Source organism: Mesoplodon mirus (assembly GCF_964341445.2).
Source record: "Mesoplodon mirus genome assembly, chromosome: X".
NCBI classification, from domain to species: Eukaryota; Metazoa; Chordata; class Mammalia; order Artiodactyla; family Ziphiidae; genus Mesoplodon; species Mesoplodon mirus.
Genome location: NC_138981.1, coordinates 106,494,857 through 106,520,368, shown reverse-complemented (window position 1 = coordinate 106,520,368; position 25,512 = coordinate 106,494,857). Strand labels below are relative to the sequence as shown.

The 25,512-nt window shown below is 33.8% G+C and overlaps 1 protein-coding gene across 6 annotated transcripts in view; it reads right to left on the bottom strand.

The window, feature by feature from the left end:
* Positions 1-25,512, bottom strand: part of STAG2 (STAG2 cohesin complex component) — a 120,992-nt gene that overhangs the window by 6,711 nt on the left and 88,769 nt on the right. For 5 of the 6 annotated variants that reach the window (XM_082609121.1, XM_082609119.1, XM_082609120.1 and 2 more), the window contains 10 exons: positions 23,122-23,214; positions 20,651-20,825; positions 16,292-16,431; positions 14,727-14,828; positions 12,335-12,483; positions 10,603-10,731; positions 6,762-6,985; positions 4,482-4,671; positions 4,281-4,391; positions 741-867 (listed from right to left, as the gene is read on the bottom strand). In XM_082609121.1, the coding sequence (XP_082465247.1) occupies positions 741-867; positions 4,281-4,391; positions 4,482-4,671; positions 6,762-6,985; positions 10,603-10,731; positions 12,335-12,483; positions 14,727-14,828; positions 16,292-16,431; positions 20,651-20,825; positions 23,122-23,214 (1,440 nt within the window). The remainder of the gene's footprint in view (positions 1-740; positions 868-4,280; positions 4,392-4,481; positions 4,672-6,761; positions 6,986-10,602; positions 10,732-12,334; positions 12,484-14,726; positions 14,829-16,291; positions 16,432-20,650; positions 20,826-23,121; positions 23,215-25,512) is intronic. The other variant, XM_082609123.1, reaches the window with a different exon arrangement.

Below are 25,512 nucleotides of genomic sequence, written 5' to 3'. Positions count from 1 at the left end.
AAAATGTCTCTCTCAACTTTCCTTTCAAGATACTGAATTACGCTATTCTGAAGAGAAGCCATATTTACTTATTTCTTCCCTTTAAGGAGAATACACCAAGGTATACTGAGAAATAGAATCAGAAGACCTGGCTTATAATGAATCTCAGCTTTACTGCTTACTAGTTTTGTCTCCTTGGATAGGCTGTCTAAGCTTCAATATCCTCAAGCCTTTCAACCTACCTCACAAAGCTGAATGAGCTGTGTGGCAAAATGAAATATATACAAACATTTTGTATACAGTAAAGCCCTAATTGTATATATGATGTAATTATCAAAGAATATACCCTCATATATATTAAACTTCCAAGTTTAAGTATTTTACTTTACTATCTGATACGGAAGTTGATCTCAATAACAGGGTAGATCATGTTAACAATGTATTATTTTGATAATGGTAAAAAGAGGGCAAATTATAAGGTAATATTATACTTAGTATACTATTAAGCAAAATAAATCCTTTAAATCTATATATTCCTAAATTAATCTGAAAGTTCATCATCTTAAATTAGGACCTAACACCCCCACCAACCTCACCCTCTTCCTCAATCCCTTCTCATGTATCTAAACTCCTGGCAAGTATTTTATTTAAGAATTTTGCAAAACTTACTTTTCATAGCAAGTATTTCTCTCCTCTAATAATATCCAACTTAATTTCCAAAAAATCTAAATAGAAAATCCTACAGAATCATTGTATCTTACCAAGTCTATATCCATGGTGTCGAAATCCATCCCCTCATTAAGATCTTCAATCCTCCCTTCCGAGGACATCATAACATCTTCAACGATTGGCTCTTCATCATCTTCCATTAGGCTTGTACCACGCCGACTAGAGAAATACAAAACAAGGTCAAGATCTGAACCAAAGTTGTGACTATTAATATATTGGCAGCAACTATGTGGCTCTGTCTATTCAAGTGTAATGGAAAATGATGGAATTAAAGGTCAGGGAAAATGATTAGGCATTGATCATGTCATCAATGATGTCAAAACCCCAATGTTCACTTGTCTAAAAATGCTATGGAGTTAGGTTTATTCGATATTACTTCAATACATTTAGCTTGATAGTTCTGATATCCCATTTAGAAGTTCAATGAGAATTTCCCACATGGGAACAGACAAGATACCTCAAATCCTTTTTGAAAGTAGGCAGGGTACAAATTAATAAACAAGTATAAAACAGAGACCAAAGAAATGACATTTTCAGAATACATATATTTTCATGAATATATATTGTTAATTTTACCCATCACTCACTCAGTACCTAAAATGTACCAGGCACTCACTCACTCATTCACACAGTGCCTACTATGTGACAGGCTTCTACTGTGTCCTATGGATGCAAAATAAAAGATGAGTAAGACATGGTTCCTGCCCTCAAGGAGCTCACAGTCTACTCTGGGAAACAGAGATAATTAATTATGACAAAGTGTGATAAATATTTCAAGAGAAATATGCCTTTAGTGCTATAAAGATATACTGAAAGAAGAGATTAATTCTCCTTCAGGAAGAAATGAGCAACATTTATGCTGAAATTTGCATTCTGTATCCTATAAAACTCAAAACTGAGACATATATAGAAAAGTAAAATAAAAATTAAGACCAAAAATTCTGTTATCACATTATTATAAGAAAAAAACTCAAATTTCAAGTTCACAAATTAGCCCAGATCGGCATAAAAGAGTCAACATAATAGTGAAATTAAGGGTGACTTCTTATTCCCCAGTTTGGCTAACATTTCCTTCTTTCCTCACTCATTTAAAGATTCTACCTCAAAAATCAATTATTTATTGAATGCTTGCTTACAATTTACATAATACCATGTTGAGTCTTAAAAGATAAAGATAGCAAGACGTGATGTCTAGTCCAGACTACCTGGACAAATATGCTGACAATGGTCCCTATTTCCCAAGAGTTCTGGATAGTAAATGACAAATTTACTATATTTGGTGGAGGCAACGTGAAGGGGATATGTGTGCTCTGGGGATCATATATTATAGAAAAACAGAAATTCATTCTGCACTTCATTTGAAGTATAAGAAAGATAATATATGTGATACAAACTATGAGAGAGAGAGAGAGAGAGAGAGAGGGAGAGGGAGAATTTGGAAGTATTTTTAGTTATAGGGCAGATACCATTACAGAACAATTGTTGTAAAACAAAAATATTTTAAAGTCTCAAGCAATAGAACACTTATGGTACAACACCCAAAAGGATCTTCTGGTAATAAATTATTTAACTGGGATAATTTCTTAGTCACCTGAGGAAGTTTATCTCTAAGAAGAATTAAAACTAACTACAAACATTGTATCTATATGAGACGATGGATGTTCACTAAACTTGTTGTGGTAATCATTTCAGGATGTATGTAAGTCACATCATTAAGCTGAACATCTTAAACTTATACAGTGCTGTATGTCAATTTTATCTCCATAAAACTTGAAGAAAAAAGTTAATCAATCAATCTACAAACAAAAGAATAATGATAAATGGTACTGAGTAATGAGATGCTATGGAAGATCTTGGGCACCGGTGGGCAAGTTTTCAGGGGAGACATTAAGGACCAAATGATTGCACGGCAGAATTCTGAAGTGTTTGGACTGGTGACTGGTCAGAAGCTAAGAAATCACTTGTTGAATTCAGCGTGAATTAAGAACATATATTAAAGGGAATGTGGCTATAGAAACAGAATAGGGGACAGAATCAAGGGATAGTATAGAGAATGAACATATTAGACATACTCGGATCAGAATCTATAGATGTGATAAAGTATACCTTGTCTGTAGAGGTTCTTAACACCACTACAGATAACTAAAGTGAATTTAAGTAGACTACCACTCATGTGGTAAATGATCATTTCTTAAGAAATATAGGTAAAATTCTCATCATTCAAAAACCAATAAAATGAAACAAAATATAAATTTTAAAAAGGTAACAATTATTATCCCCCAGCATTGAAACATATACCACATTATATTACAAATACAAAGCTTTCAAACTAAAAAACTTAATCAGAATCATCAGATCTTCCCCCTTTGTACCAGTCATCTAAAGACTACTTATATGCCATTTCTTTTGGAGCCAAAGCTAATAAAGATTTATAAAAATCTCATACAGATTCCAGTAAAAACAAAGTATTTGAAAATTAAACTACAATTTTTTTTAGCATTGGACATTTATTCATTCAATGAACATTTACTTAGTACTTTTTAATGTGCTGAGCACTAACAGGAAACAAAAGTAGTCCCTATTAAGTGGTACAAATTATTATGTATAAAATAAGCTACAAGGATATATTGTACAACACAGGGAAATGCCAATATTTTATAATAACTATAAATGGAGTATAACCTTAAAACCTGTGAATCACTAAATTGTACACCTGTAACTTATATAATATTGTACATCAACTATACTTCAATTAAAAAAAGAGAAAGAAAGAAAGAGGTCCCTGCCCTTAAGGAGCTCACAGTCTAGAGAAAGGGACAAATTCATAAACAAATTACAATACAATGTGGTAAGTGCTATAAGAAATAGGAGTATACATAGTGTTACGGGAGCATAGATGACACCACAGCTTCACATAAGGTGACACCTGAGCTTGTTCTTTTATGATGATTTTACCAGTTGCCAGGGAGTAGGATATGATACTAAAATGTAGGCAGGGGCCATATTTAGAAAGATCTTGCATGCCATGAGCTAAGGAGTTTGAACTGTATCTTGCAGGCAATGGGGATCCATGGAAAGGTTTTAAGGAAAAGAGTTACATTATCAGATTTTTATTCTAGAACAGCAATTCTTGATGGCAGTGTGAATGATGGAGTGGTGGTGAGGGGAGTGAGGGAAGGGGTTGGTGAGAGGATAAATGGGAGATTTGAGGGAAGAAAACGAGTTAGAAAGCTAATATAATAGTTCAGGTGAGAGATGAGGGCCTGAACTAAGGTAGGGATCAATTAAGATGTAACAAAACTGAATTTTTAGCTATAGTTCTGTGTACCAAAATAAACAAGGATTCATATTTAAACTTTTCCAACAGATCAACCTACGATCAGTCCTTTAGCTAACTAGTTAATATTTAAGTTTTTTTTTTCTGTTGGAAAGACCAATTTTTAGTTCCTTGATTATTTCAGCTTAGTTACTCTAGAGAGTTTGCTGAAATTTTTAGATAAGGCACACATTAAAATATGTTAAAATGAATTAGTGAACTTCCTGTACTCAGACAATAAGGCACTCTCACTTACATGGCATGCTGAAGATTAGTTCGCAGTTTAACATAGCTCATTGCTGCTCTCTCCTGCTGTTGCCTTGCTTCCTCTTGTTGTCTTTGAGCTAACATCCATGTTACCTGCGTGCTTCAAGGAGAATTTTATTCTTCTTTTAACTTAACTTTTTTCTATGTAATTAATAAAGTTATAGTACAGAAAATGATCAAATGTACTTACTTATAATCAAGAGGAGTTTGATGATGTTCAGTCTGCATTGGATAGACACTCATGAAACTGTCCTCAGGTCGTAATCTTTTAGGCTCTCTCATAATTGTTGAGGTGAGTTGTGGTGTCTGCATCATAACTGGGGTGTGCAGTGTTTGTTCTCTGCTTAGCCACATACTGTCACTACTACTGCTTTCTTCAGCTGAGAAAGAAAATTAACAGCAATGAAATTCAGTCACTAATTTTGATTAACCAAGTGTCTGATACAATGTGTTCAGGTCAAAAAACATCTGTTTGCTTTCCACATGCTAGAGCTTGGAACAGAAGGATACAAAGGTATGTAAGGTGCAGTCCCTGCCATGCCCTTACAGCCTAGTTGTGGAAAAAGAAAACACAGGCAATTATAACACAGTGTGGTAAGTGCTAAAAGAGAGGGAAGCACAGATAGAATGAGAACAATGAGAGGGATCAGAGCTAGCTACCCAGAAGTTACTTCTGACTAAAGTAGATACTGTGTGGACTGTGAAGTCTCCTAGGCAGGGGGGAGGACATAAGCAAAATCACCGAGGCATGAAACAGCAATGACTGAACCATACTAATTTACTGATATTCAGCAATTTTTGACCTACAAACTAAGAGTTTAGTACTCCTGGAGTAGACGGCAAAAGGTAAGGCTGAATAAAGAGGCAGGTATCAATTTATGCAAAGTCTTATAAGCTGTGCTAAGGTGAAAGGAACTACTGCTGAAGGTTTTATGGGAAGCAATGTGGTGAGTTACATGTTTTAGACAAAGTATGTAGTGGTAGTGTGGAGGGTGGACTTAAGAATATGAAGACTAGTAAGCAAACAGGCCACTTAGGAGGTTAACTGTGTATACCAGGTGAGTTAGAGGTTCAGAACACTTTAAAATTTATAGTGGCATGCAGGGAATACATCTTTTAATTTGATAACTTTTCTATTTAAAAGAAGGAAATTTTATTTTAACTTGCTATCAAGCCCTAACTATTTTAACTGGTCAGGGACACTGTAAGAGAGATTTCTCCACAGACTGGGATGTTGGGACTATATGATCAATCAAGTCCAAATCTAAGTTACAAGTTTAAGTTATAAGTTACGAGTTTATGCATTTATATTATTGGATAAAAAGTACTAAAACCATTAATCCATGTGGCAATTTAACAATATGGCCCCTAAAAAAATAAATACAATTAAAATATGGCCCCCAAATCTTTGACACTCCTCACATTAACAGGTGGGGGATGATGTCCCATTCCCTTGAACCTGTGCCCTGTGATTGCTTGGTCCATAGAATATGATGGAAATTATGCTATGCCAATTCCTGGCCTTAAGAAAATGGCAGCTTCCAGAGTTCTTGTCTCTTGAGACACTTGCTCTTGGAGCCCAGTCACATGCTGTGAGAAAGCCAAATAGCCACATGGAAAGGACATGTGTAAGGTGGTCCTGGCAGACAATCCCGCTGAGGTCCCAGCTGACAGCCAGTATCAGATACATCTGTAAGTGAAGATGCCTCCGTATGATTCCAGTCACCAGCCTTTGAGTATTCCTAGCAGAAGCACCAGACATCATGTCCCTGCTATGTCATAAGTTTTGGGGGTAGTTTGTTACTCAGGAATAATAGCTGCAGCAAATTTTGGCAACTATGCTAATTTGTTTAAAGTTTCCTAAAGAGAGGAAAAAAGTCCCCAGACCCATTTTGAACCAACCCTGGAGTACTAACAGTCCAAGAGATTCAAGTGTCATAATGTATTCTTAACCCTAAGATTATAGGCAGCAACTTGTATTTCTATCAAGTTCTTTATGATTAATGCTCTTCTTCATAGAAATTCAAAAGTTGGGACCTCTCTGAATCTGTTGTACCACTTAAACTAGATGATTTGATCCCTTAGGTAATGATTAGCTCTAAAATACTGAGTCCATATCCCTATACAGAGTATAGTGCAGTGATTTAAGAGCAGGTGCTCTAGAGTGAGACTGCCTGGCTCTGCTACTTAATATCAGTGTGACCTTAGGTAAAAGTTCTTAACTTCTCTGTACCAGCTTTCACATTTGAAAAATGAGTATGTACCTAAAGAGTTGTAAGAACTGAATTTATGTATGTAAAATGCTTAGAACAGTACATTTACACATAATTGGAGGACACATTGTTCAAGATATTATTTAACAACACATATCTCAAATTTAAAAATAAGGTGACCCTTAATGACAATTCAGTCATTAAGGTTTATGGTAAACATAAAGGACAAATATAAAGAGAATAAACTACATTCTTACTGAGTGCGAGCTGCATGCCTTCAACCACTTTCCGTTTTCCTGTAGATGGCTTTGATTTTTTACTCCGCACGGTTGACCCCCGACTGCTGATTCCACTAATGACTGACATGGTGTCATCATCACCACCAGCTAGCAAAGAATTTCGGTATGACATCAGTGGAAGCCACACATCTTCTCTTCGGAGTGACATCTGAAAGGTCATGAACTTCTCCAAGTAAACATACCTTAAAAAGGAGTAGAAACCATTAGCTTTGATACATCAAATTGACCTAGCTTTTTTTTTGCTTTTTGCTTATTCCTATAGGCTCACACACTATAATGGAACATACATGATTTAATGAGAGTTAAATAAAAAGTAAATTAGAATGAAAATAGTGGTTGATGGGTCTACATTTCCTCAAAGCATACAGTAACAACTGAAGGATTATTAGCGTTCTGTCTCAAGAAGTCTCTGTTCTATCCTAACATTTACAAGTCCTCTGTTAGAAGAACAAACCTGAGTCATATTCCTGGAAAGAGGACTGGATTTAAAAATTACACAACTAGGGTTCTACCAACCCCTAGCTGCGTGAGCATAGGCATATTACTTCACTACTCAATCTAAGCCTCATCAGTACACTGATGAACAATTTTGTCTCTATCAAGATTCGCACATTAAATGAAATAATTCATAGCATTTCAGCTTATTATTTGTTGAGCATCTATGTCCCAGGCAATGGGGGTAGATACAAAGGTCAATCAGATATGGTCCCTACCTGCACAATATTTTCAGCCTGATGGAAGTCACACATCTACCCTTGGATTCAAGTATCACAAGGATTTTATGACATATATAATATAGCAATCAAAAATCAACTAACATTTGTGTGACTACTGTGTGCTAGGCATTTTCCTCTTGGGTTCTTTAACTTTACTCTTACAGTCTTGTGAGGGAGACATTCTCCCCATTTGACAGATAAGGAGAGAAAGGATAAGAAAAGTTAAGTAATATATCCATGGTCATAAAAATGAGAAAGCAGTATAACCATGATTCAAATCCCAGGCTTCTGACACTAAGAGTTCAGTGCTTTATTGTGTAAATTATGCTTCACACAAGTTTCATCAACTAACTGTAAAGTGCAAACCAAATTTTGCTGTCATAATAATGGCTAATTCGAATCAGTTCAGAATTACCAGTTTTGGACACCATAAGAGAAAGGACAGGAGAGATGAGTTACAAACATACTGCTTAGTGTTAGTTGTATATATTGTAAATATATTTCAGCTACACACAGTAGTACAGTACTCATCAAAGCGTGGTCTGGAAGTTGGCTATTAGTCTGAGAACTTACCAGCCTGACACAAGATGTGCAGTCTGAGCCAAAATATACTCATTAGTTGAGAGATTTACAACTATGTATCCACCACAAAGCTTAACAGAACATTCCAGATAAGTAGCCCTCCCTGATGCTAGCTCCCTTGGTCCTCTTTCCAGCCACAGAGGTTGCCATTAACCTGAACTTGCTATTTTTTGTCCCCATTTGTAATGTTTTAATACCTATTTGTCTGTAAACATCATACCACCATTTTGTACTTAGCTTTTTGCACTCAACATTATAATTTTAAAATCTAACCATTTTGGAAGAGTGACGTCAGCTAACACTATGGTGGCAATCATTTTCCAATAATGTAAGTGTATCAAATCAACATGTTGTATACCTCAAACTTACACAGTATTATATATCAACTATATCTCAATGAAGTCAGAAAAAAAAATTTTTTTAAGATGAATGAGATCTGAGGGTCTAATGTATAACATGGTGGCTACAGTTGATGATACTGTGTACTTAAATAATACCACATAATTGAAATTTGCTAAAAGAGTAGAGCTTAAGTGTTCTGATAAAAAAAAATGGTAAATATGTGAGGTGATAAATATGTTAATTAACCTGATTATGGGAATCCTTCCACAATGTATATGAAATCATCATGTTGTACACTTTAAATATATTACAATTTTATGTGTCAATTATAGCTCAATAAACTTGAAAAAAATTTTTAAGATTTTAAAAGCAGATCAATTGGATTGTGTGAATCTTATTTCAATCCCAACTCAATCAAATAAAAGTCACTGTTGACATCTGATACTAGAAATTTGAACAATTAAATGGGTTTTTAATAAAATTAGGGAATTGTGTTTACTTTTTAAAAATCTAACCATTTTGACCACTGTATAGTATTCCATTGTATATTCATCTATTGATACCATTTTCTAGCTGATAGATGTTTAGTCAGTTTTGAGTTTTTCCCTATTCAAACAATGCAACAGTCAAATACTTTAATAGTTATCCTTCTACACATGTGTAAGAGTTCCCCTAGGGTATCTACCTATGAATAGAATTACTGGATCATGAGGTAGGGAGAATCTTAAACTTTACTAGACATTGCCAAATGTCTCCAAAGTGGTCTTGTACCAATTTACTCTGCCACCAGCAATGTATAAAAGCCTCTATTGCTCCACATCCTTGGCAATACTTGGCACTATCCGATGTCTTAAGTTTTGCTAATATGCTAAGTGAGAAATGTTTTTTTATTGTTTTAATTTTTATTTCTCTAATTAATAGTGCCAATGCAATTTTGGGGGGGGCGGGGGGGCGCACCACACAGCTTGTGGAACCTTAGTTCCCAGACCAGGGATTGAACCCAGACCCTTGGCACTGAAAGTATGGCATCCTAACCACTGGACCACTAGGTAATTCCTCAATGCAATTTTGAACTGGGATAAATTTATATATAATAAAATGCACAGAAATTAACAGTAAAGTTGGATCAGCTTTGCAAATTAATGCAGCCATGTAGCCCATACACCTATCAAGATACAGGACATTCCTATGACCCTACAGAGTACCCTGTATCCCTTTTCCCATTCAGTCTCCCCAACCCCAAGAAGTAACCACTATTGTGATTTCTATCACCGTTTTGTCTGCTTTAGAATTTCATATAATATCTATACAATGTTGTTTTTTTAAAGACTTTTTTGATGTTGACCATTTTTAAAGTCTTTATTGAATTTGTTACAATACTGCTTCTTTTTTATGTTTTGGTTTTTTGGCCGCAAGGCTTGTGGGATCTCAGCTCCCTGACCAGAGACTGAACCTGCACCCCCGGCAGTGGAAGGTGAAGTCTTAACCACTGGACCACCAGGGAAGTCCCCAAGATCTATATAATCTTTAAAAGCAAAATACTGGTGGGCTTTCAGAAGACATTACCTATGAGTTATTCATATTCTTCTGTCTTTTTATACCTCAAAGCCCGGGGTTGGGGGTTGGGCGTGGAAGAGATGAAAGAAGATTTTGAGACTTTAATTCCATTTGTTAGGCTCTCTTAGAACGTAAGTCACCATTTTAGAAGACCAAACCATAAAAGTATCCTGTTTAAATGGCCTGTTGAGAACAGGACTTGTAGTTAAAGTACAAAGATAAAAGAGGGGGACTTCTACTTTCCAGTGTAGTCACGGCTCAGGACACAGACTAAGATGCTCCTGATGGATCAGAGATATTATTATCTGTTAAATGCTCTTCCTTAGTTAGGCTGAGCCAAGAACTCAAATAGGAATACACAAAGCATTCCAGTTACACCTCTAAAGCCACAACTACACTGTAAGGGGAATTCACAGAATTAAAATGGAGTATTATGCATAAAACAGTTATAATCCTTAAATTATAAAATTTCAGAAGTATAAAGTTTTTTGTGAATTAATGCAATCCTACAAATCTAATCTAATCTGAGAGGGAAACCAAGTATAACAATCTTTAAGAATTCCAAAACAAAATTAAATAGAGTATTTCTAGCAAATACATACACTGTTCTTTTGTCTTGTCGAAGTAGTTTAGAAGAAAATTCACTGAGAATATCAAGAAATGCCAAATTTAAAGGTGGATGGCTCTCTCCTTGTGGATTAGGCTCTTTAAAAGCAAATTCTATGCCATCTCTGCAACAAAAACAACAACAAAAAAAGACAAATATTTAAAGGACTACAATACAAAATTGAGTAACTTAGGGAATTTCTCTATACTTCATCCCACTACTAAGATGTTTCCTTTGTCATGCATTTAATCTGAGGAATAGAGAGAATAAGGAGGCTATAGTGCGAGAATGAGCAAATATATTTACATTTTATGTCACTTTTACTTTGTTTTGGTTTTTATTTTTATTTTTTGGCGGGGGGAGGGGGGCATGCTGCGCCACGTAGCTTGCAGGATCTTAGTTCCCCGACCAGGGACTGAACCCTTGCCCCAGCAGTGAAAGCGCCAAGTCCTAACCACTGGACCGCCAGGGAACTCCCAACTGTTACTTTCTTTAAAACAAAACAGACACACACATACACACACCAGCTGGTCTTTATTTAAAATGTGGTTTGGTATATCTACATTCTCTCCTCAGTTCTCTTTTCCATAGAAAATAACCCAAATCCTTTCACATAATGATCAGTACATTTTCTGTATTTTTCAAGACACAAAGGAGATGAACTATAACACATAGGATCAACTTAAAAATAATTATTCAAAACTATCTGTAATGACGCACTTAAGAGTAAAGTTTAAAAATTAAACTCCACTCAGGGCCCACTTTATATTTATTTAACAATAAATACCTCTATTAATCAAGACAACTACCCAACATTATATATATATATGAAGTAAATAATACATTACTTCTCAAAATAATTACTACATGTGTGGTCCTTAAATATTACCTAAATTCTCATCCATAGTATTAAAAGGCATAAAAAGAAATTTGAGACTTTTAGAGCAAAGTGAAAAGGAGAGAGTAAATTAAAGTTGAGGAAGGTATAGGACTAACAAAGAGCAGAACAATTTCTGAAGGGAGACATTTAACACTTCATAATTAAGTAAGCAACAGGAATTTTAAAAAGACACAAAACAGAGAGCTTTCAATGAAACAGAGCCCAAGCCTCTTGATTTTTCCAAAGGCAAGGCTCTTTATCCACAATAAAGACATAAAGGGTATTAATAACCACATGTTGGTTATGTTAGAGCTCTAAAATATACTTTAAAGTAGAATTGATCACTAAATTACATGTCTAAAATAAAATCAGATGATTTCCAATTTTGATAAGGCAAAGAAAACATGCAGACAAAATAAAGATTGTGGCTCAAAACAAGAGAAACGGTCACTACAAAATAGAGAACAGAACCAGAAACAGAAAACTTGAAACAAAGAAATCAAATCTCAAAAAATTATCTACCCAGCAAGAGAGATTATGACAAAAACTGTTAAAAGAGATTCTATAATACCTGATGAATATATGTTGCTTTTCTTCACGTAATTTATAAAGATTTTGTATGGTTTTAATTAAAGCAAAGACTTTTCTATAAAAGGTGTTCTAGTCCCAATTCATGTGTTAAAAGAGATAGCACTATAACTGGTTCTTAAGAAAGGAGACATGCCACAGATTTGTAAACAAGTAATAAAGCATCAATTGAACTTGGTTATTCTAAATAAAGGAGCAAGATACAAAAAAACTTCATGATTAACAAACAGAAGAGCTGAATAAAATATTTGGAAATTACTTGTGTAGCATAGCAATGGCCTCTCTCGTTTTCAACTGATCGAGTCCAAAAGTTAAAGCAAAACGTCGAGCAAGTTCTTTTATGCCACTGAATGTTGAGGATGACCTATCAAAATTATAGCCATTTTCCTGTATCATTTCATTAAAAAGCTGTTTGGAAAGAAAGAAAGCATGTTAAAGTTTTTTAATAACTATGGATTATTAACAACTAATTTTAAAATACTACATTTTATATTTAAAATATACTTGATGTTCTATAAATAAGGCATTGTACTTCATTCTAAAACATGGATTTTTAAAAACATGATACAAATGACCAAAATTGTAGCACTTCATATATTCAGACTAGAAGTAGTTATTGACTTTAGAAACTCCTTAGATTAGTTATGACAGAATTCTTTTCTGCCGGTATTAATTGGATATTAAAATAGCATATAAAAATATAAAGAAAAAGGAAACCAACTAACAACTATGCTCTTATTGACATTTAACTGATGGATCTTCACATCAAGAACTTTCATCATAAAGTTAGCAAAACAAAATACAATCTTTCAACTATCAAGCTGCCAAGATTTTTAACAGATAATGGCTACTACTTAATACAGTGCAATGGGCACTGATCTGCTGGGAACATAAACTGAGAAAACCTTTCTTTCTACAGAGCAATCTGGCGAGGTGTAGTGAAAGCTTTAGAATTTTCATGCCCTTTGAGTAAGCAATTGTTATTATCAGACTTTATCCAAAAGGAATGATAATAGTAATATTTGTATACAATACATAAGTACAAAAATGTTTGTCTTAGTGTTATTTATAATGGCATGAATTGGAAAAAACCTCAACATCAAACGAGAAGAGATCTTGGTTAAATTATAGTCCCTCTATAAAATGGAATACTACACAGTCATTAAAAATGCAGAGCAGAGTATTTAACGGCATGAAAGTGTTCAGGATTTATTAATATGAAAAATTCAGCATTTCAAGACAATGCACAATAACATTTTTTATTTTTGTAAAATAAGATTTCATGTAGGCATAAAAAAGATTAGGAAGTCAAAAATTAAAACATTGCTAAGTGAAAAAAATTAAGGATAAGTTGTATTTTTTCTAGTTTTCCTATAATATTTTCTAAACTTTCTACAGCAAACAGCTATTATTTTACACCAAAAGTTATTTAAATGCTGCCTTTAAAACCTTTTAACTTCTATTAATTTTAATAAAGAATATCAAAATATGCAAATCAAATTAAGAACTTTCATACCTAGATTTCTAAAAAGCAAGAAAGTTTATCGAAGTGAAATGGGTTGGGTTATGTTCTGCATGCATTTGATCTCTACAGACAAAAGTATACTAAGCAGGGCCTCCCTGGTGGCGCAGTGGTTGAGAGTCCGCCTGCCGATGCAGGGGATACGGGTTCGTGCCCCGGTCCGGGAGGATCCCATATGCCGCGGAGCGGCTGGGCCCGTGAGCCATGGCCGCTGAGCCTGCGCGTCCGGAGCCTGTGCTCCGCAACGGGAGAGGCCACAACAGTGAGAGGCCCGCATACCGCAAAAAAAAAAAAAAAAAAAAAAAAGTATACTAAGCAAATGATTTTTGCCTAATTAAACCTGCCTTGACACAGCCAAAATGAAAATGACTGGTACCTTTTGATTATAAGGTTGATAAATGCTCATTAAAATACATGTGCAAATGTACAAAGAATAAAGTAAAATTCACCTGAAACCTAGCAAAGCAAGTTAACCACAGCTAACATTTTGGTGATTATTTTTTCCAAATAGGTACACAGAGATGTGCACAATTTTATAGAGATGCTATACTGCAATCTTTTTTTATTCTCAAACTATATATTGTAGAGATCTTTACAAATTAATGAATACAAACCTACACCAATTTTAAGTGCTACACAGCCACTGCAGAGATATACTACACAATATATTCATCTAATATCCTATTGCCAGGCATTTGGATTATTTTCTAATTTCTTGCTATTATAAATAACTTGGTAATGTATAATCTTCTACACTCATTTTTGCAAACTTATCCTATTACCACTGTGGACGAACTTCCAGAAGTAGAACTGCTGCCTCAAATGGCATACACATTATAAATCTTGACATATATTGCCAAACTGCCTGCCAGGAAGGTTGAACCAATATACCTTGCTGACAGAACCTGTTTCTCCCATACCTTAGGCGGCTATAGGTTTTGCCAATCTTGCCAGTCTCAAAGCAAAAAATGATCTCACTTGTACAATGTCTACTAGTGAGATTGAGTATTTTTCATTTCCAGTTTTATGAACTATCTATTGCATCCTTTGCCCAGTTTTCAACTGTTACCCTTGAAAACTATTAAGTGCTTATTTTGTTAGCCTAAACCTGGTATTCTTCATGTCTTACCTGTTGCAAACTGAGAATAAGGGTCTTTGCACACTGAATTTTGTCTATCTGCCTTGTTTTACTCATTGTTTCTTTGATGATATCGCCATAGTCATTATAATACTAGAAAAGAAATTTGTACAAATTAGGCCTTTGTCTCTTAAAACTATTGGACAATAAGACTAATTTTAGGTTAGTCACATAAGCATATCACAAGAATGTTATTTGGCTAGAATTATGCCTTCAAAGACACGAAAGAATGTTACTAAAACTTCATTATAATCTTTAAACACATAATCCCTAACATCAGTAAATTCAGAAATATCAGACAGTTAAGATCTAATCACATTAAGCTCCACAGTTGGTTTTAAGGAGGTGTATTGTTTAACAATAATTAAGTTATACAGATTTTCAGAAATAAAACAAAGGACAGAAACAAAGCTCTTGTGCTCTTTGTGAACTATTAAGACAATGAATGTAATCAGTTACTTTCATAACTTATTCATTGCTAATGACATGTAGTTCATGAGCAGTTTCCAAATTTATTGATTTGGCTTATATAAACTAACAGCCTGTTAACAACATTTAAAAGAAAACTTACTGTATGTGGCATTTACATTACACTGCACAGGATTTTTTTTTCTAATTTAAGATCTTGTTTCAAAATGCATACATTAACAACTACCAGAGATAACAGGATAACCATGCTCCTGTATGACTAACAAAATTGACTTTAATCTAGAATACCTAAGTCTAAAAGTTTAAAATTTGCAAAATGACTTCAAAAACAACCTTAGTTAAAAAAAAAATCTAACAAGTATTAGGCCAAATAACTTAAGTTCCAAAGTACTTTATTAATGGTTCTATCATATAGGAAAGTATTCTGAAGAGAGAATTAACTAGGTTTTGATAAATGTATTACATATTTTATCCTGTAAAAGCAAAAGCTTTAAAAAAGTTTACATTTATAATTAGATTTTACTTGAAAAAGGCTTACAGAAAAATCATCACATCATATTTAGTCACATTCTGTTAGTACAATCAACAATATCCTTTCTACTACTACTTAAAAGTTAAAGAATCTCACATATATTTATGACAATTTGTGAATAACCCACTGTGACTCAAATCAGATTTTCAGAGCTTAAGGAACCTTAGCTATCACAGTGGAATAGATGAAGAAACTCAGGACACAAAAGGTACTGAATTACTCAAGGTCACAAGCTGCATAGTAACCAAGCCAAAACTGTATTATCTAGTTCTCTGACTCCTAAACACTTTTTTATGTTACATCAAGCAGGGTAGGGACACCATCCTGTTGTTTTAAACTAAATCACAAAAGCAATTTCTATTAGTGACAGTTAACCTAAGACAAGCTGTTTGCAATATTCCAAACACAAATGAACTCAATAAACCCAAAATGTCCATTAATGGAGGATCAGAGGTATGAGAAAATTTACTGAAAATGTTAAATATTTTAAGAGATTTCTTTTACACTAGAAAAGTAATTTACTATTAAAAAATTCAATGGCAACCAAACATAAAAGCGACGTAAAAATATCTCGCTATCCATTTTTCAACTTTACCTTCATATACTGCTTAAAGATATCTGCAGCTGTATTCATCTCCACCACAGTATATACAATTAGCTTACAAAACGCTGCAAGTAAATTTCTCCTTTTGTGCAGAGCTTCAATTTTACTGGCTTCATCTTCCTGCTGACCATCTGGGGAAAAAGGTTTCCAACATTAAGCCATCTGTATTTTACTTCAGCCTCGTGTGTGTGTGTGTGTGTGTGTGTGCGTGTCTGTGTGTGTATCAAATTCAATATAAAACATCTTTATTTTGGAGAATTTGAAAAATAAGGGAAAAAACATTTAAATAAAATAAAAATTATAATCACTCAATATCTTCATGAATGACCAGCCCATTTATTCCAACACACAAAATTTTTGTGATGTCAAATCAGAAGGCTGTTTAGTGAACATGGAACAGGAACAAGTGGAGTGAGTGAGAGGAACTGATGTTTAGTGAAATCAGGCTAAGCTTGCCTAACACATTAATCTACTTCCCTAGCAGGATAGTTTGACGATGAGACCTGCATATTCAGTATCTGTTGGGTAAGGCTCTTTCTTCTCTAGGGGCAGACAACCTCAGAAATTCTCCTATCCCTTCTAAAGATGACCCCACCCAACCTCAAACCCAACTTTTATTGACAGATACTTTCTTTATACATATTACAGATATTCGGTTAGACTGGCCTAGAAACCATTCTGTCTTTTTAAGGTAACTTCACATATATCTGCTCTGATCCATTATGTGAGATCTTGATATTCAGTTATCAAAGGGACAAAATTATTTCCAAATTCATAGTTGAGAAAGCCGGATTACAGCCTCCAAGCGCTGCCAAAGGATTTTCAAATTATTTGATACTGTGCATAAAATTGTAACGAAGCCTTTTACATAAAAAGCTATGCAAAGAATTTTCCTCTTGACAAATTTTACAAATGAAATTACTTATATAAAAAATACTGTGTATAAAATAAGAACTCTTTCTAAACAAGTATTTATTTTACCCTGTCTCTGATAATCCTTGATAACTGCTAGTAAATAAAAACCAAATTTTAAGAATAGGAATTTGTTTCAGACAGACCATCCGAAAAGTTTGTTATCAAAAGTGCCTATTCCAGAGTGCCAGTCATTTGCTTAGAAACCTAAAATATACTGTTCATTCTTTTAAAAGAGTACACTAAACATACAAGCTAACTTTTTCTTAATGACTCTGTGATTATAATGGATTTCTATACAATATTGTTTCCAATTATTGTTTGGTACTGTTCTCAGGAACCAGAGGGATACAGACTTATTCCCCCTACAGAATAAGTTACCCAGATATTAAGAGTTTTTTGAGCCCTGATTTTTAGGTTTCTTCACTTTTTACTTATCAAAAATTAGCCACCTTTTTCTCTTGTGGGGATTAAAGAATGTTAGAGAAGTGTCTAACACACTGGGCCTTCCACAGATGTCAGTTGCCATTATTATTATGTGTTGCCAGTGCCTCTAGAAGCATTCCCTATTTTATTCTCCCCTTCTAGTCTGATGTGGGCTAACAAATCAAATAACCATGGGTCTACAATACCAGGGGTTAGATGAGTATGAAAAGCAATGGAAACTATCATATGTTGCTGGTGGGAGGATAAAAGAATAAAACCACTTTGGAGAATAATCTGGCAACTTGTGGTCAAGTTTAAGATGCACATAGACTATATATAATCTAGCAATGCCACTCTTAGGTATACAGGCACACCTCAGAGATATTGCAGGTTTGATTAGACCACCGCAATAAAGGAAATACTACAATGAGTCACATGAATTTTTTGGTTTCCCAGTTCATATAAAAGTTATGTTTACACTATACTGTAGTCTTACTAAGTGTGCAATAGCATTAAGTCTAAAAACATGTACATAAGTTAATTAAACACTTCATTGCTAAAAAATGCTAATCATCTAAGCTTTCATGCGAGTTGTAGTAGTAACATCAAAGATCACTGATCACAGATCACCATGACAAATACTATAATAATGGAGAAGTTTGAAATGTTGCAAGAATTACCCAAAAAAAGACACAGAAACATGAAGAGAACAAATGCTGTTGGAAAAATGGCACCCACAGACATGTGTGATAAAGGGTTGTCACAAACCTTCAATTTATAAAAATACACAGTATCTACGAAGTGCAATAAAAGGAGGTATGCCTGTACACTAGAAAAGCATGTGCTCAAGGAGATAAGTATGAGAACATTTTTGTAACACTATTTATAATAGGAGAAAAGATGGAAACAACCTAAATGTTCGTCAATATGAAAATGGATAAAGTGTGGTTAATTCATATCACATAATATTCAGCAGTCAGGACGAATAAGCTATAACCACATGTCAATACTGACAAATTTCACAAATAATGTTAACTCAAAAAAGCAAGATGAAAAATAAAATGTTCAACATGATACCATTTATGTGGAAGCTAGCAACAGAAAATAAACTATATATTGTTAAAAGATACATAAATTCCTAGTAAAATAAAATTAAAATGCAAAGGCATGATAAACAGCAAATTCAGGATAGCAGTTATCTCTAGGGAAAAAGAATAATGGGATGGGGAGGGATACAAACAAGGGCTTTCTTTTGTATCTATCTATTCCTTTAAAAAACAAATCTGAAACAAACAGAGCAAAATTTGACAAATGCTGGTGGTTGGTATATACAAGTGTTACATTTTATTCTTTTCCACAGAACTGGAATACATTTCATTTTTAAAGTGGAAATAGAAAAACACGAAGTCCAAGGAGGTAAGACAAAGTGTAACTCCAGGAAGCTCCCAGAAAATATAGGAGGATTGGCAAGCTTATTCTCATTCCTATTTCCTATGATCTAAATGAAGTTGAGGTAGTCCCCAACTAACAAAAGGGTTATAAACCAAAACCAATTTTGTATCAGTTTTGGGAATATAACTATGTTTTCCTATAGAAGTTTTAAAAACTCCTACTCATCTTTTAGGATCCATTTCTGATGTTAGCTTATTTCAATGGTGTTCTGACTCCTATAGAACAGTTAGAACTTCCTCTACATGCCCACCAACACTTTGTAGCTACCTCTATTACTTATCAAATTACATTATAATTACTTTTTTTAGATGTCTTTTCCACTTGAATTGAATTCTTAAAGGAAAAGACCATGTCTCATTTTTTTGATATTCATAGCATCTAGTATACTGCCTGCTGACCAATAAATGTCAAATGAATGTTAAAAATAAAGTGTAACTAAACCAATAGCTGAAAGTGAATGGTAGAAAATTGTAAGTATATAAACTTTAGTACATGGATTTTGATATCTGTTTTGGCTACTTAGGTTTCTCAATTCTGTTCTGGTTAAGTTTTTAATACTTGAGAACAAAGCTCTCTATTGATAAAAAAAAATAAGCCACAAGCCATGTCTAGAATTATATATAGTTAAAAGCTTTGCAGTGATGTGTCAGTTTATGTATGGACATACACATACTGATGTTATATATCCTTCAAGTTTAACTTCAAATTGGAAAAAAAAAAACCAGAAGAAGTCACCAAATACTATATGTTTTTCCACGATTTCTTGTTCAAGTAAGGCATCTGTGTATGCAATTAGGGTGCGAAGAGTAACTTAACACTAGGCAAGGCTGGCTTGATTATTTACCTGTAACATTCTGTACTGCCCCAGACTTTTACAGAAAAATTATGCTATGAAAGTATACAACAGAAAGGTCATTTAAAGAAACACTTTAGGGCTTCCCTGGTGGCGCAGTGGTTGAGAGTCCGCCTGCCGATGCAGGGGAAACGGGTTCGTGCCCCGGTCTGGGAATATCCCACATGCCGCGGAGCAGCTGGGCCTGTGAGCCATGGCCGCTGGGCCTGTGCATCCGGAGCCTGTGCTCCGCAACGGGAGAGGCCACAACAGTGAGAGGCCCACATACCGCAAAAAAAAAAAAAAAAAAAAAAAAAAAGAAACTTTATTCTGCTCTAATTACTTGAATATTGGTATTACCAATTATTAAGGGGAAAGAGAAGTAAATTTTGTTGAGTACCTACCTACTACATGCCCAGGCACGTATATACTAGTCACTTTGCTCAATTTAATTTACTTGTACAGTTCTGTAAGGTAGCTACAAATTAGAAAAACAAGCTCACAACTAGTGAGAAACAAAGATTTGATTCCAAAGTCTATGCTCTGTGATACCACACTGTCTTTACAATATTACAAGCAATGAACACAAATTGCACTGGAAAATGTACCTCTGTTTCATGTTTTAAGAATAAAATATCAAACAGTAGTGTAAAACTTTACACTGCTGTTAATTAAACTTGATTTATAGTAGATACACAGATTTAACAAAAAGATGGCAATAAAATTACCTGCACTGTTATTGTCATCATCCTGTTCAATGAAGACATGATCCAGAATAAAGCTGAGCAACTCAGACTGCAATGAAGAATCAGGGGTGTAAACTAATGGCTCTAACATGTCACGCCCTCCTGACATAATCTGATGGCTGAAGATCATCAAAATATCACATAGAATAGTGAAGGCCTAGTATAAAAAAAAAAAAAAAGAAAAAGAAAAAAAAAAAAGGATAGCATGCCATAAACCAAAGTTTCTCACGAACTGCCACAAGTAACTTACATATTTAATGTGGAAATAAAACCCAACTTTCTATATTTGAAACTCATAAGAAAAAGCAATGTCTAGTATTTTCCTAAGATTTTAAAAGTGAAGAGTGTAATTTTTTCAACAATAACTACTGATATTTGCATTGTGATTTACTAACTGCAAGATAATTTCACAAATATTCTTTTTAATTTTCAGCAATTTTCTTTTAATTTTTTAAATGATTTGTAAAATATGTTAACATCATCAGAACATGCAATCAGGATTCAATCTCAGGTTTTCTGACTCCAAACTCCACCCTTTACACTATATATACCACAATATCTCATGGTATACATTCTCAAATATCAAATAGTGTATAAACTTGGTACCATTCTTTTCTTCTATGGAAGAAAACGCTTATACCAAGAAGATTAATATCTCCTAGAAGATCTCTTAGAAGAGAGATCACAAAATCTATAGGACTTCTTAAGCACTTTCATTGTCAGTATATGTGATGATTAAGTAAAAAAAACATAACCAAGTGTGGGTCTGCTTACTAATCATCAGGCAAACCTGACAGTATAATAAACATAAGGCTGAAGTGGGACTTCCCTGGTGGTCCAGTGGCTAAGACTCCACGCTCCCAATGCAGGGGGTCTGGGTTCGATCCCTGGTCAGGGAACTAGATCCCGCATGTCGCAACTAAGAGTTCGTATGCCACAACTAAAGATCCCACGTGCCACAACTAAGACCTGGCACAGCTAAATAAATAAATAAACAAACAAACAAATAAATAAAGCAATAAAGCTGAAGTTATATATATATATATATTTTTGGATGAAGTTATATCTTGAGGAGCTTTATAAAAACTCTGCCAGGAGTTTTAAATAGAGTCAAACACTCGTAAAAGTAGTCAGAAGGTAACTGGAAAAAATTTAGTTATTTGTTGGGAAGTGATAAGGAAAATAAAATTTTGTGATCACAAAGTCAACAGAAAATTACATTTAATGGAAGACTACTACTAGAAGGACAGATTATAATATAGAGCTCAAAGCAGATTTTAATAATAGCTTTGCCTTTTTGGAACTAACCACATTTATTTTTTCTCTATGCTTTTACCTCTTCTTTTGGTCTCTTCCTCTCATTTTACTACTATAGTAATAATTTATACCTATCAAGATATTTGAGTTTACAAAAGCTTTTGCAACATACACAGTAAGGATACACAGTGATAAGGGTGTGACATTTACTAATTAGGTGAACTGACAAGTCTTGTAAGCTAACCAGGACATATTCCTGGAAGCTGTTAGGAAGACTAGTACACAGGCTATTTAATGACCAAATAATTAATCTCCAAGGCCTGAACAACAGATTATATATAAAGGAGATTACAACAATAACCCATAAGGAATTATGTGCTAACACTGTAAGAAATATGGACTATTAAGCTGAGTATCTTGGTGGCCTATGAAAATATATCAAGTAATACTTCATGTATTAAGTTTGAATCAGTGTATACTTCATTGAAACCCTATTCTAAGACATTAACTATAAACTCATTTTACTACCTTCTGAAATTTTGTCCCTCTTATCTGAATAGTAGAGAAGAAAATGTCCCAAGTCCTTTATTGTTACAGTTCAAAACTAAATAGGCTCTTGGTCCCAGGATCAGAAGTTATTTTACAGATGGGAAAACTACCCATGGCACCAAGTAACAATATATTTCCAGATTGAGAAGCTTGGCAGCAATGGAATCAAGAGGGCATATGGGGTGGGAAGGTAACACTCTGAAGACGGAAGTGATTAAAATTTTTATTTCAAAGTCCACATAAGAAAAAATAACTCACACAATCAGGATGGGCAGGAATGCCAACATCTGATAATACTCTCAGAGATAACAAAACCAGATGGACCTTTCCTCCCTGAGGCATACCTGTTATACTTGTTGCTTTCAGGAATAATTTATGTAACTGCATACACCTACTTTGTATATATGGGTCTGTTTACCATGTGTGGCATAAAGAAACAATAACACAGAATAACTGCAATATGTGGGTAATCTATAATGCTCCACATGGAATTAATGTTAATCTATTTTTTGAGCATGGTATATATACAGACAGATACAAGATATTTCTAATTTGTCCAATTTCAGTATTTCTTAAATTTTCTATATTAGTTCAGATATTTATTCAGAGTTGCTTACAAAAGACTGCTATCTATAGTAATTACTGACCTGTTCTTTAACAGTGGTATTCACGTTGGTCAGGTAATGCTGACATATCTGACAGAATACCCTCATCTGTTTCTTTAAACGCAGCAAGTCCTCCTTGAAAAAATTTAACATGAGCATTTTAAAATACTGTATTAAAAACTCATTCCATATTTAAGATATTTTAAATTACATAAAACATCGCCATATATTTAACTATGTTAACTCTGCTTGTACATTAGATTTAAATTCTTTATTATTTATCAAAAAGGAAAACAAAAACCACTTTTAAAATCTCAACAAATCACAGCCTTAAAAACACCAGGTATGTTCATGATAATTAGTTGACATTTAAAAATATTGTTTATATCATCTTTAACTCAGCCTTTTTCAATTTCCATTTCTCTGTTCATTCTGTAATACACTTAATTTACTATGTACTTAATATTGTAGGCCTAGTACTTAAAATCCTCAGACTAGTAGTACATGCATATCATTAATGAATATATAAATACTGGTGGCGTAGTAAATATATGTTTTCACAAAGCTGAGTGTTAGAATATTCACTCAAAGCCAAATATCACCGTATAGAAAAAGCATCTGTATATAAGAATAAAGTTTTATCAAAAAAAATACCAGGTATATTAACAGATAATAACCTATGTGATCTGGGTCCTTTAGAATGAGAAAACTTATATGACCATATATGGCTATCCATATAAATCCACTACCTCAGAGTGCTTAACAAGTAAAGATTTATGTTCCATCCTCACTTTGTAATTTGATGGGTGGCCGACTGATGAATGGAATGAAATAAATGATAAAAAAGGGACAGCATGTTTCATTTTTCATTTGTAGGATAGTGGTTGTGCTTTTTAAAAACAGAGAGGGACCAAAGAAAAATTCGTTTTGTGGTATTACTCCACTTAAGAAAAAAAAAATTTAAGTGTCTCATAAACCTACACTAAAAGGATGAATCTTTTTTTCTTTTTCTAATTTTTTTTTTAGAATTTCTTTTCTTTTTCTAAATATTTACATCAGTTAATTTAAAATAGAAAACTACTTTATAAAGATCAGCCACACTAATTTATTTAAGGCATAACCTCTGGCCCGTCTCCTGATAATGGATGCCAAACGATAGAGTATCAGTACACATTTGGTATATGTAATAGACAAGTTAAATAAAAACAGGTTTAACTTAGAGCTTGATTTGGTGAAGAAAACTCAACCAAGCTTCAGTAGAAATAATTTTTGCATTTAATAACCTTCATTTTTACCCTCTTTCCTCTACTAAAAGTATTACCTTTTATTCCATGTTAATTTTTAACTCAATGCTTTTGATTTAGGTGAGCAATCATATTTGCTAATACAGTCATTGTTCCTATTACAAGCTTGATATTGAATTAAAATTTTTGGGTGTCTAACAAAAAGTACACTATTTTAACAATAGTACTACATTGTCTTTTCAGGGGAGAAAATATCCATTTGTAGATATAATTGCATCTTGTGCTTAAAAACCTCAAAAAATTCTAAAATTATTCTGTGATTTTATGCAAAACAAACCGATTATCAAGAGGATTCCTTTTTAAGGAAAATAACTATGAACAGCTAATTCTATAGCTTACAGAAATTACTTAATATTTATAAAAATGTGCCCAATTAATATTTAAGGCAACATCTACTACTATAAGTACGAAGTTTAAGTTTCTAATTTACAAACGAAAAAGGCAGTACTGTTTAGTTCAGTTACTAAACACATCAAGGATTACCACTACAGATAAAAATTTGAAAGTTCTATGACCTAGTAGCTGGCACATTACACTCAACGAGAAAGTGATTTATCATGAATCTGGAACATCAGTACAGAGATCCTGAGTATGAAGAAGGAGACCCCAAAACAATACAAGGCATAAGATCTAGGGACAGGTGGTTTGTCATAATTAATTAATATAACTCAATAGCTGTATCTGTATGTTTCAAAGGCTCTTGGTCATGATTTACAAAATCTGTAGTTCTTTATGTACCCAGCAATTTTGAGAATGATATGGAAATCCATAAATTATGCCACGTATAAATGTGAATTTTTAAATTTAGAATCATGCCCTAAACAAAACATATTAATGTTCTTTCACTGAATATACATCAAACTACAAATAACTATTTTTAAAAGTAAACATGCCTACAACGTGACACACCATATTAACAAATTGAAGGAGAAAAACCATACGATCATCTCAATAGATGCAGAGAAAGCTGTCGACAAAATTCAACATCCATTTATGATAAAAACCCTGCAGAAAGTAGGCATAGAGGGAACTTTCCTCAACATAATAAAGGCCATATAGGACAAACCACAGCCAACATCGTCCTCAATGGTGAACAACTGAAACCATTTCCTCTAAGATCAGGAACAAG